The sequence below is a fragment of the Vulpes vulpes genome, chromosome 5 (genome assembly GCF_048418805.1).
Source record: "Vulpes vulpes isolate BD-2025 chromosome 5, VulVul3, whole genome shotgun sequence".
NCBI lineage: Eukaryota > Metazoa > Chordata > Mammalia > Carnivora > Canidae > Vulpes > Vulpes vulpes.
The window spans coordinates 40,107,217-40,120,707 of NC_132784.1; the positions used below are offsets into that span (position 1 = coordinate 40,107,217).

The 13,491-nt window shown below is 34.9% G+C and overlaps 1 protein-coding gene across 10 annotated transcripts in view; it reads left to right on the plus strand.

Moving 5' to 3' along the window:
• Positions 1-13,491, plus strand: part of WDR7 (WD repeat domain 7) — a 350,640-nt gene that overhangs the window by 146,231 nt on the left and 190,918 nt on the right. For all 10 annotated transcript variants that reach the window (XM_025997662.2, XM_072757950.1, XM_025997661.2 and 7 more), the window contains one exon: positions 10,415-10,528. In XM_025997662.2, coding sequence (XP_025853447.2) covers positions 10,415-10,528 — 114 coding nt within the window. The remainder of the gene's footprint in view (positions 1-10,414; positions 10,529-13,491) is intronic.

Sequence of the window (13,491 nt, forward strand, 5' to 3'; positions counted from 1 at the left end):
TAGGTTTCTAAATCATTCAAGGTCGTAATTTTAAGTTTATACTTTAGTACAGTTGTGTGTCAAGACAGATTTGCCTTTGTTTCTCAATACGTTGTAGGTTGAACAATAAATCTTTGTTTTATTGTGTCTTCTGAAACCAAAATTGGTGTTGAGTCAGCTCATAGCCTGCAAATCAAACAGAAATCTTTGAAAAAGTACATGCAATGAATTAAAAGTATTAGGTGTGATTTTTACTGTGGATCATTTTCAGGTTCTTGTTGGGAAAGAGGAACAATAAAGCTTTATACTCATATCATTATTCTGCTGATACAATTCCTGTGTTTTCTATTCCTTGTGTATATTTAAGTAAGTGTTTCTTTTGTTGCTTCCAGAATTGTTTATAATTACATTTCGTGTAAGAACAATTTTCTAAAAAAAAAAAACAAACAAAAAACAAAATGCCAATAGGAAGAATGTATTTCATTTCCTCAGAAATAACTATCAAAACTCATGTTACCAAATGATTATTATATTCTTATTCAGGCTTGAAGACACTTGGCTTATTTTATCTATATTTTTTCATCTAATTACTTTCTGGCCTTTAATAAACTAACTTGTTTTTGATAAATTGAAATGATCTCTATTTAGAATAAGGGGAAAATACTCTCAAAATTTCTTACAGGAAGACTTTTCTCTGAGACATCTGTGCTGTTATATTTTATATTTTTGATGTTATTGCAGAAGGAAAAGTGGATACTGTGTCTTTAATGGAAAGCAAAAGGTTATCTTTCTCTGGCCTTTGTGTGTATGTGCTGATGTGGATGTAGGCAGCCAGACAGGCAATGTGTGCAGAGAGACTAGGGAACCCGCTGTGGATCGATAGAAGTGGTGTGAAGTGAATTAATGCGAGGCAGGCCGTCTGTCTGTCATAAGGATTGTGGGGAATGTGGGGCAGTGTGGTCAGTCACTGCAGAGATCTGCTTCCAATAAATTCAAGCCTTCTGCCTGAAAAGAAACTCTAGGTGCACACATACTCCTTTCCTTATTGTTAAATTGTACTTTATTCAAAGTAAATGTTCCTATCAGATTATCGCCTCTGGTATACTTTAATTGGACCACTGGAAAGCCACAGTTGTGAGAAAGTGATGAACTAAATATACCTGCTATTCTTTTAGATCTGTTTTTCACCCTCAGTGCAAATCTGTATCACTATGGGAATGAGAAATTGCATTTTTGTTAATATTTATAAAGATTGTGATATATATTTTCTTGAATCCTAACAATGTTATTTATCACTTTCATCCATCCAGTCTTCAATAAAATAATAAAATTATAATGAACTCAAATGGTTTTATATACCAATATGGATTAAGGTGCTGTATTTTAAATGTTACTCTATTAAAATTTAGTATTTAATCTTTGATTATTAAGTTAATCACATGACACAGATCTTCTGGGTTCGTATTATTTACCCCCTACTCAGATGGCATTAGCCAGGAGGAGGAAAAATATTTTGAAGGTAATTTATAAGCCTTTGAAAGAGAAATTTTAGAATAAGGTACCTGATTTTGCTGATGTGGAGAGACAAGTGTTTTATTCCATTGATTTTGAAAACTGTATTCCATATTTACATTTTAAAAATTGTTTTTTATAAAGTGATTAAAAATACTGCTTACAAATACGAAAGAGTGTGTGTGTGTGTGGGAGCATCTGTGTTCACATGTATATATGATCTCAGTGTTTAGAATCCAAAAGTTATGGAGGTCTTCTCTATCCTCTGTTTCTTACTTCTTGCTCCCAGGCTCAGCACCACCCTGCCCCTTTCACTGTGGGTCCAAACTTACTCAGACCTGTTTTCTGTTCCATCCCATTCTCCCCTTGTTTTCCTGCTAATTCACAGCATAGGATCCATTTATAGGCACCTATTGTCCAGCAATAATATACATTCATGTATTTTATTTTGTGAAATCTGGATTTAGGAACTAGTTGTTTTTTTAAGTATCTCGTGTCTTTCTATTCTATCTCCTTTGTTATGGTATCTCTTTATTTCATCATCATCATCTCTTTATTGTACCTTTTTACTGTATATCTTCCCCCAAAGCTTACTACTTAACTCCTATTTTCTTAGTATATTTAAATAACACAATTTGTGTCATGGGACTGAAAGTATTCAGTTCTATTCAAGATGTATTTATGTTCATTATTGCCACATATTTTGGGGATACTTGGGAAGTAACTAAGTCTTAAATTTTATGGTGTGGTTTGACAAATAAGCTCACTTACATCACATGTATAAGAAAATAGCAAAATACCACCATATAATTAATAGACAACCTTTGTAATCTTTCTTATTAATATGCAAGAAACTGAGGCTTTCCATATGAGTATTTTTAAAAATATTTTAGTTATTTATTCATAAGAGACACAGAGAGAGAGGCAGAGACATGGACAGAGGGAGAAGCAGGCTGCTCGCTGGGAGCCTGATGTGGGACTTGATCCCTGGACCTGGGATCACGCTCTGAGCTGACAGCAGATACTCAAACCACTGAGCCACCCACACGTTCCTGTATAAGTATTTTCTAAGTGGACTTCATATTTCTCAGGAATAGTTCATCATCTTATTGACAGTGGACAGTGATGAACTGACTTTTATGCTTCAAAAATTAAGTTTTCTATACCAAGAAGAAAGTAAAACAATTTTCTCTAGTCCTTGTGTTTCATGGAAAGCAGCATTATATTCTGGCTTAATCCTCCCTTCTCTTTAGTGACAGTGATGTACTACTTTCTATTGTATCTGTTTCTTTTTTAAGGGAGGTATATTGAGGTTTAAAGTATATATAGTAAAATTTATCCTTTTTTGGGAATTTTATTGTTCTTTGGGTTTTAAGCAAATGTGAATAGTCTTGTCCTCACTTTCACAAGCAACATATAGGTTATTTTGGGGCACCTGGCTGGCTCAGTTGGTGGAGTGTGCAACTCTTGATTGTGAGTTCGAGCCCTACATTGGGTGGAGAGATTACTTAAAAAATCAAATCTTAAAAAAAAACCTGAACAAAGAAAACCAGAGTTGGGGGCATCACAATGCCAGATTTCAGGTTGTACTACAAAGCTGTGATCATCAAGACAGTGTGGTACTGGTACAAAAACAGACACATAGATCAGTGGAACAGAATAGAGAACCCAGAAATGGGCCCTCAATTCTATGGCCAACTAATATTCAACAAAGCGGGAAAGACTATCCACTGGGAAAAGGACAGTCTCTTCACTAAATGGTGCTGGGAAAATTGGACAGCCAATGGTGCAGAAGAATGAAACTAGACCATACACATGGTCTCTTATACCATACACAAAGATAAACTCAAAATGGATGAAAGATCTAAATGTGAGACAAGATTCCATCAAAATCCTAGAGGAGAACACAGGCAACACCCTTTTTAAACTTGGCCACAGTAACTTCTTGCAAGTTACATCCACGAAGGCAAAAGAAACAAAAGCAAAAATGAACTGTTGGGACTTAATCAGGATAAAAAGCTTCTGCACAGCAAAAGAAACAGTCAACAAAACTAAAAGACACCCTACAGAATGGGAGAAGATACTTGCAAATAACCTATCAGATAAAGGGCTAATAACCAAGATCTATAAAGAACATACTAAACTCAACAGCAAAGAAACAAACAATCCAATCATGAAATGGGCAGAAGACATGAACAGAGATCTCACAGAGGAAGACATAGACATGACCAACAAGCACATGAGAAAATGCTCCGCATCACTTGCCATCAGGGAAATACACATCAAAACCACAATGAGATCCCACCTCACACCAGTGAGAATAGTGAAAATTAACAAGACAGGAAACCACAAATGTTGGAGAGGATGTGGAGAGAGGGGAACCCTTTTGCACTGTTGGTGGGAATGTGAACTGGTGCAGCTACTCTGGAAAACTGCCTGGAGGTTCCTCAAAGAGTTAAAAATAGATCTGCCCTACGATCTAGCAATTGCACTGCTGGGGATTTACCCCAAAGATACAGATGCAGTGAAACAGCAGGACACCTGCACCCCAATGTTTATAGCAGCAATGTCCACACCAGCCAAACTGTGGGAGGAGCCTTGGTGTCCGACAGATGACTGGATAAAGAAGATGTGGTCTATGTATACAGCGGAATATTCCTCAGCCATTAGAAACGACACATACCCACCATTGGCTTCAACGTGGATGGAACTGGAGGGTATCATGCTGAGTGAAGTAAGTCAATCGGAGAAGGACAAACATATGGTCTCATTCATTTGGGGAATATAAAAAATAGTGAAAGGGAATAAAGGGGAAAGAGAAAATGAGTGGGAAATATCAGTGAGAGTGACAGAGCATGAGAGACTCCTAACTCTGGGAAACAAACAAAGGATGGAGGGAAGGGAGGTAGGAGGGGCGTTGGGGTGACTGGGTGACAGGCACTGAGGAGGGCACTTGACGGGATGAGCACTGGGTGTTATGCTATATGTTGGCAAATTGAACTCCAAAAAAAAATAACCCATATAGATTGTTTTCATTACTCTAAAATATTTGCTAATACCACCTTGTAGTCAGTCTCTTACCCATACCCCTAGCCTCCAGCAGTCCTTGGATTGATTTCAGTCCTACAGTTTTGCCTTTTACAGAATGTCTGCTCTAATGTCAGTCTGCTAACATAAGATGGTAATATAGTATGTAATTAAATACTGTGGAGATTAGAAATAGCGAAGATATGACTGGGACTTTTTTTTTAATGTTATTCCTTTTTTTGCAGATGATGATTATCATCCTTAGAGGAATTAAATAATAGTTTTGCTTGTCTTTTGCCGTAACTGTGGTCTGAAAGTTCAGAAGGCACTTCTATCATTCCCTCAAAGTGAACTGTTAAACTTAGTTTTTAGTGATCTGTAACATTTGGATTTGAGAGTTGATGGTAGTATTGTGGTCTTCCCCCCATTCCCATCATCTCTTCCCTTGTGATCTCCTAACAAGTTAGGGATCTTAGGTATTTTGTTATCAACCCAGTGCCCAGTTTGAAGTTAGGATAGTTATCTGATCTTTAAAAAGTGAAATCTATATAATTTTGAAATAACCAAATCAATATCTCTTATTGATTGGTACCAAAATAGCTCAGTATTTTGATTGTGAAGACTAATAGACTGAGGTATACAAATGGTCAAAATCAAGAATATGATCTAATTTTTTAAAAAATTAAAAATGGGAGGTGCCTGAGTGGCTCAGTTGGTTAAGTGTCTGCCTTTGGCTCAGGTCATGATCTTAGGGTCCTGGGATTAAGCCCCTGCATTGGATTCCCTGTTCAGCAGCGAGACTGCTTCTCCCTCTCCCACTGCCTGCCGCTCTCCCTTATTTTGGTGTCAAATAAATAAATCTTTTTTAAAATTAAGAATGGAACATTACTGCTTCCTCACACAAAATATTCATGGCAAATTTTGTTTTCTTACTGCATAAATGTTCTCTGTGACTCTTTTCCCTCCTTTTTTCTTCAGCTGTGTGGTGGAAAATGTACCAAGAGAGTACACAGAAGTAGCTTGGTTGCTGTGGTTCATCCAGAATGTTAGAAGGCAGACTTTTTAAAAATAGCTTTCTTGAGCATAATTCACATGTCATTAAATTCACCCTTGAAAGTTTGTAATTCGGGTTTTTTTTTTTATTATATTCACATTGTGTAACCCTCACCACAATTCATTTTTGAACATTTTCATTACCCCCAAAAGAAATTCTATACCCATACTATATCATTCCCCATTTCCCCTAGTCCTCTCAGCCCTAAACAACCACAGAGGTACTTTATTTCTGTAGATTTGCCTATTTGGGACATTTCATGTAAACGAAATCATACAACATGTGTTGTTTGTGACTTGCTTCTTGTATTAATACTTTGTTTCCTTGTATTGCTGATTAAATATTCTATTGTATGAATATATCACATTCATACATTCACCATTTGATGAACAATTCAGATTGTTACACTCTTTGGCTTTTATGAATAGTGCTGCTGTGAACATTCATGTACAAGTCTCTGAACATAGTTTTCATTCCCTGGGAGTACAATTGCTAGGTTATATGATAACACTGTTTAACCTTTTGAAGAACTGCCAGCCTGTTTACTGTAGAGTTTTCAGAATTCCTTATAGAGGGATGCCTTGCTGGCTCAGTCCATAGAGCATATGAATCTTGATCTTGGGCTTGTGAGTTCAAGCCCCACATTGGGTGTGGAGATTACTTAAAAATCTTTAACAATTAAAAAAAATAAAAAGTTCCTTTTATATAGTTTAGCTACTACTACCTTGTTGGGTATGTGATTTGTGAATCTTTTGTACTAGTCTGTAGCTTGCTTTTTAATCCTCTTAATATGGGGTATTTTGTTGGGCAAGAATTTTTAATTTTGATGAAGTCCACTTTGCTGTTTTTTCTTTTATGAATTGTACTTTTGATGCCATGTCCAGCTTTAGATCTCAAAGACTTTTCTTTTTTTTCCTAAAAGTTTATAATTTTATGTTCTACATTTAAGTCCATGATCCATTTTAATTTTTATGTAAGGTGTGAGCCTTAGGTCGAGGTTCATATTTTTGTCTATGGATGTCCAGTTATAATAGGCCACTTGTTGAAGAGATTATCCTTCCTCCATTGAATTATTTTTGCACCTCTGTCAAAAATCAATTGCACGTATTTGCATGCATCTTTTTCTTGGTTCTTTCTTTTGTTCCATTAACCTAAAAACACATAGTTTTAATAAACTTATATAATCAGTCTGGAAATAGAGTAGATGGGTTTTTTTCCTAATACCCCCCCCCCCCCCGCTAAGTTCTCCTAGCTATTCTAGTTTGTTTGTCTTTCCATATAATTTTAGAATAATTTTGCCTGTATCTACAAAAAAATTGTGCAAGGATTTTGATAAAGGTTGCATTAAACCTATATATCAGCTTGTGGAGAATTGACATCTTTACTGTTTATTGAATCTTCCAGTGTATAAACGTGTATGTCTTTCCATTTCATTTATTCAGGTCGTCTTTGATTTTTTTTTTCATCAGTATTTTGTAAGTCTCAGCATACAATTCCTGTTTTGTTATTTTGTTTCAGATTTATTTGAAAGAGAGAACAAGTATGCAGGGAGAAGGGGTAGGGGGAGAGGAAGAGAGAGAATTTCAAGTAGACTTCTCGCTGAGCACAAAGCCCAATGTGGGGCTTGATCTCACAACCTGAGATCAAGACTGGATCCACAGTCAAAGTTGGAGGCTTAATGCCAGCCACTCAGGCACTCCTATATGTGTTCCTTTTAGATTTACATTTATTTCAGCTTTCTGAACCTTTATTATTAGTATTTTTTAATGTAGTATCATTGCTAGCATATAAAATATAATTGATAAAACATATTTTCTTGTATTCTGCAAACTTACTGAATTCACCTATTCAGGTTTGGGTTGTTTTGTTGTTTTTTTGGGGGGTTTGTATATTCCTTTGGATTTTCTGTGTAGATATTTTATCCTTAAATAGGGTCAGTTTATCTTACCCATTCCAAACAGTATCTATTTTCTTTTCATACTTTATTACACTGGCTAGAAATTCCAGTACTGTGTTAAATAAGAGTGGTGAATGTGGACGTCTTTGCTTCATTTCTACTAATAGGAGGAAGGCATTTAATCTATCACCATTAAGTACAATGTTATAGATTTTTAACAGGTACTCTTTATTAAGTGAGGAAGTTCCCTTCTATTTCTACTTTTCTGAGAGTTTTCTTTTTTTAATTATGGGTTGGTGTTGAATTTTGTCAAATAATGGATATGATCATATGGTCTTTTTCTTCTTTAGCGTGTTAATATTTTGGGTTAGGGTGATTGATCTTTGAACATAGAACCACACTTGCATCCCTGGAATAAATCTCAGTTGGTCACAGTGTATAATTCCTTGTCTATGTTGTTGAATACTATTTCCTTAACTTTTCATTGGGACTTTTGGGACTAAGCGATAGATATTGATCTGTAGTTTTCTTTTTTTCTTTCTTTCTTTCTTTCTTTTTTTTTTTTTTTTTTTTTTTGCATTTTCCTTAAACCTTGGTTACTTTGAGAAGTGCATGTTTGTTCTTAAAGCTCTGTCCCAAAGTGTTGACTACCCACAGCTGACTAGTCACCAGGTGCAGCGCAAGAACTTCGTCCAGGGCTTTGACAACGTTGGTACTCAGTATTGTGTGAGTCCGTGAATTTTCATGCTGTGCTGTGATATTGTGTCATGCCTCCTACCCTGCCCTGGGCAACTCAGTCCCTGGAAGAACTTCATGGTGAAAGGATTTGGGTGTTTGAAATCGAAAGACCTATGTGTCAGTACCGGTTCCCAAATTCAGTAGCTGTGTTATGTCAAATACCTAACCTCTCTGATTAAATGAGATTAATATAAATGGATTTACAGGGGCACCTAGGTGGCTCAGTCAGTTAAGCGTCTGCTTTGGGCTCAGGTCATGGCCCAGGATGAGCAGGGAGCCTGCTTCTCCTTCTCCTTCTACCTGCTGCTTCCCCTGGTTATGGTGTCTCTCTCTCTGTCAAGTAAATAAATCTTTTAAAAAAAAATTTCTTAAAAAAATATAAAAATTTTTTAAAAAATGGATTCATAAACTTGTTGCTACATTTACACTAGCTTTCTTTTTATTGAATCCTTTAATTTTATAAGAAAGGAAAATACTAATAAAAGATTGGTATTATCTAAACTGTTCCTTAACAGCTTTTCCCCATTTCTCTGATCATTTTTAAAATTATCAAGTATTAAGAAACAAGACTGAGAGGTTTCAGAGATTTGTATTTTAATATGACATAATCTTTGATTTTGTGTTTAAGCAATAAATCTTTAGAAATGTGACATTTACCTAATTTTCTGCCCCTTGCAGTTATTTTACTGAAAGCCATCTTTAAGTAATTAACTTTATAATATAGTTTTAGTAATCTCCCTCCTTTTTTAGAAGTTTTATCCTGAAAACCCAACAAGATGATACTGCAGAGGGATGGCTTTGCCATTTAGCATTCATCAGCGACTATTGATTTAGCACTGTTCATTTTTTTGTCAGAGGAAATCTGAAGAAAGTGGTGATACAAACATAGTGTGTCCTCCTCCCCAAATTGAGGTCAGTAGGCCTTGGAACTATCTACTGGTAGATCTAGTTCTACGTTTTTCAAATGGTTCAAGATGAAGATTTTCCTCTCTTGATGTCTTTGGTAAACCTGAGGCAGCATGACTGAATTTCACATAGAAATGTTTAAGTTAATACACCTTGGGGAAAAAAGAAGTCCTTGAATATTTATAGCTTTTGATTTTTAAAATATTTTGACAGGTACTATGTATGCAGTTATTGAAGTACTTATTTAAAAGATCGATTAAAAGGCTTAATTTCTAAAGTAACTTCCAATGGTGAAATTTCTGTATTTTGTGTTTTAGTAATACCTGTTGATAACTGTATGAAAAATATAAAAACATTCTATTATCCATTACCAAGTTAGAAATAATGTAGTAGACAACAAAGTACACCTTCAAGGGCAGAAAATAGTATATGAACAGATACTTGTATCAGTTGGCAAGTTCTCAGGTGATTTACAGAATGGAAGCTTCTGGCCCCTGATCTGGTGCAGCCATCTGCTTCAATAAGATTCTTTCAGTGTGATAATTATCAAATCTTGTATTTAATTCCTCCACAGACAGAGATATAGTTGGACAGTGCATTTTAGGACTCTTACAGAGACCAGCACTTGTCATCATCCCTCCTTCTAGCCCCCCAATTATAAACAAACATTTTAAAAAGAAGTAAACCTTTATTTTTAAAATTTTTTATTTTTTAGAAGATTTTATTTATTTGACAGAGAGAAAGAGAGAAGTACAAACAGGGAGAGTGGTAGGCAGAGGGAGAAGCAGGCTCCATGCTCAGCAGGAAGCCTGATGCTGGGGCCAGATCCCAGGACCCTGGGATCATGACTTGAGCTGAAGGCAGGTGCCTAACCAGCTGAGCCACCCAGGCACCCCCAAAGAAGTAAACTTTTAAAATGGTCTTGCACTTTTTAGGTTTTCTTTTCTCTGTGCAGCATAATCATGTCTAGATCACGTAAAGTAACTGAAGCAAAGATGTTGAAAGGAATTAAGTAAAATGTAGTTTACTGAAGCATCCTTCTTCTGTTTTTCCTAGATCGTGGGTAAGTTGGTAAAGTTTGTACCCATATACATATATACATATAAAGAAATAGAGTACACATGAATATTTTGTTAATTAATTTAGGTCTCCACCTAATTGCAGTGAACATAGTAATATATATATATATTTTTTAATTTATTGCATTTGTACCCAGTAAGTAATTAAAAAGCTTTAAGAGTTTTGGTCCACCTTCCTTTTAGTTTTTTTCAGACTAAACCTTGTGATTCCATTTGTTTTAGCTGGAGTCTCAGCAGAAGCCATGCAGACTATCAGCACTGCTCCTGATGCCCTGGGGCCAGAAGCCAAAGTCCAGGAGGAAGAGCATGACCTTGCAGATGATGACATCACAACTGGTAAGCAGGGACATCTTTAACATAGACAAGCTTTGTCCAGTGTTGGAAAATGCTTTTAGATCATTTATAAGGGAATTTAATATGTTGATGGGAAAGATGGAAACTTGTATTGATGGAGTGTTTAGTTTTATGAGACTCCTTAATGTCCTTTTTGATCTTGAAATGGAGAAAAGCAGAACTGTTTATTTGGTCTAGGTTTGCTCATTGTTGCTGTAACAATGAACCTGCTAGCTGTGCATTTGATTTCCTGAAGACCTTCTAATTCAGAGGCTAGGATCATTACTAAAGCCTTGAAACGTGTAGAGGAATACACCTATTATGTTATGAAAGGTTTTACAATTATAGGGTAAGCTGCAGAATACTGCAGTCCTAATGGCAATATATGCAATATAGGCTGTGTAGGGAAACTTACAGATATTCTCTTTACCTATAGCTTAGGTATACAGGTGACTGCTGCTTTTTAAAGTTATTTATGTTGTGTAGATATTGACCATTCTTACCTGTATTATTTATTACGTAAATAAAGGCATAAAATGAAATTCAACCATATACCAAATATGTTCCATATTCTGTATGTTTTATGTTCATAAATGCTCGGCCTATCTTTTTGTAGACCTACATCAGTTTCAGTTACCAGATCTCCAAATGTATTCAGCTCAATTTCTTTTAATGTACAGAGGAATAAAAACAACCCACTATAAATATTTTTACTGGTATTAAGAAAGATAAACTTTTTTGTATGGATGGTTATTATATAAAATCTGGCCATATAAATCTATAATTATTGTGAAGCAACAAATAGTAACTTAATAGTAATCAATAATTTGAAAAGAAGCATGCCTAGAAAACATCAGTACAATTTTCAACAAAAACTAAAGGAAGAAAAAAAAAAACTAAAGGAGTTTTTTTTCTTCTAAAGCTCTGTGTGGCAGGTTCTTTACTGTTTTTTTCACTGGAAGGAAGTTGAGGGAGCCTAATGATCTCCCTTGAAAATTTACAAAGCATGTAATCAAAAACCTGGAGCCTTGTGCTACTGCTGCAAATAACTTGTTGACTAAAGTGGGGAGCATCTGGTTTTCAGTAAAAATGGTGGTGCTTATTACTTGCTACTTTTTAATCCTTTTAATGTGTCAGTTCATTGATTTAAAAAACTTTAACTTCAGTATAAATAGAAATGATTCCAGAAATTTCCAACTTTTCTGAAAGTCATTTATCACTTCACAATTATGGAATTGCATCAGTAGCTATTAGAGGAAATTATTTCACTTGTGGATCTTTTAAAACTAGTTCTTTATTCTGTTTTCAGTGCTTTTTTAAATGTTGTAGATATCTTTTAATTCCCTGTTAATTTTAAGGCCCTCTAATAAAAACTGGTTTTTTCACAGGGGAAACAAAGTTGCCTTTGAAACAGTAGAATAACTCAATTTGCATTCTGGAATAAAAGCTAAATTTTTGAGTCCTCAAGCATTTTTAAGTCAGTACATTGGAATTTTGAATTATGCACTACCAAAGTCATAAGACTGCAAATAGCACAGGACTGTGCTTTTATTTTATTGTTAAAAAATCAAGAAGCTTAAAAATGAAAATCTAGTTTGGAGAATCAATGCTACATAAACTGTATTTTAATTTGTATGAACTTAAACATATGTGGTGAATGGCTTTGATCAGTTGATTTACTCATTTCATGCCATGGCTACTAGAGGCAAGAATGTTCAAAGAATTTAGATAACTAAAAAAGCCTTCCTTAACATGTTGTCAAAGCAACTAGCATGCTGCAGTCTGTAGATCGTTTAGGTTACCTTTGAATTGTGTGACTTGATTAAGATGTGGTATAGATTTTTGTGAGGGTTTAGAAGAAAACCATATTTCTTTTTATTGACTAGAATTCTATATAAATTACATTATGAAAAATATGGTAGGTGCTTTGAGAGAAGCCTGTTTCAGGCACAATAATCCTATTTTGGGATCACCACCATTGTAGAGCACAAGTACTACAGAAGGGAGATCTGGCCAGGTTAGTTAGCCATTCACTTTGAAAAATCTGGGGTTTCTTTGGTTACTTAAAAGAAATTGCTCCACTAATATCTTCTCATAAAATAAATAGAAATCATATCATGGCAACATATTTGCCTATATTTTGAATGCATTCTTATTTGGAATCTCTAGGTAGGCTAATATACATAGTTATATTAATTTTATATTTGTAGCAGTCTGGGGCTTAGTTCTTCAATTACCTTAATTAAACAACTGACCAAGATACCAATTAAATATGAAGTATAATTTAGTGCTTTAGACAGAATAATTATTTTTGAAATTTTTCTGTTTGAGTAAGAAAGAATGAGGTATGAACATTGTCTTATGACAGGGATCTGAGCCTAGCAGGCTTTGTTAGTGTTTGCTTTATAAAAGTAGAGAAGCATGGATAAAGCTATGTGTTAGCTATGATCAATTGGAACTAATTAAATTTATTTGAAATGAAGCGTCTTAACTGGAAGAGAACAGCTGGAAAAACTGGGAAGAAAAAATTGAGTCTTGATTGAGACAATTTAAACCTTCACCTTGTCATTTAAAAAATATGCGGCAGCTTCTTTCTATATCTTTCTTTTTAAAGCTAATATCTATTGATCGGCTCTACAAAGTAAGGCAGTGTGCCTTGGTCAACACACACACTCAGTTTTACTCAGCATTCTATCTTAAGGTTCATCAGATTCTTTCCTTTAACCAAATGTTTTCAATTACAGATCAAAGCCTATATGAGCCATTTTCATAGATTAATATTGTTTTTCTGAAGAAAAAATATTAAAACCTATTTCGTGTAATTTTTTATATATTATAGTATAGTATGTATGGGAAATGTACTTTTTCATTCTTTTTCATTGGAATTGCTTCAGGTTTTGCAATACTCTATAAAAATCTGTTTTAACAACAATAATGGTATTTTTTTACAGCAAAAAAGAATGGCA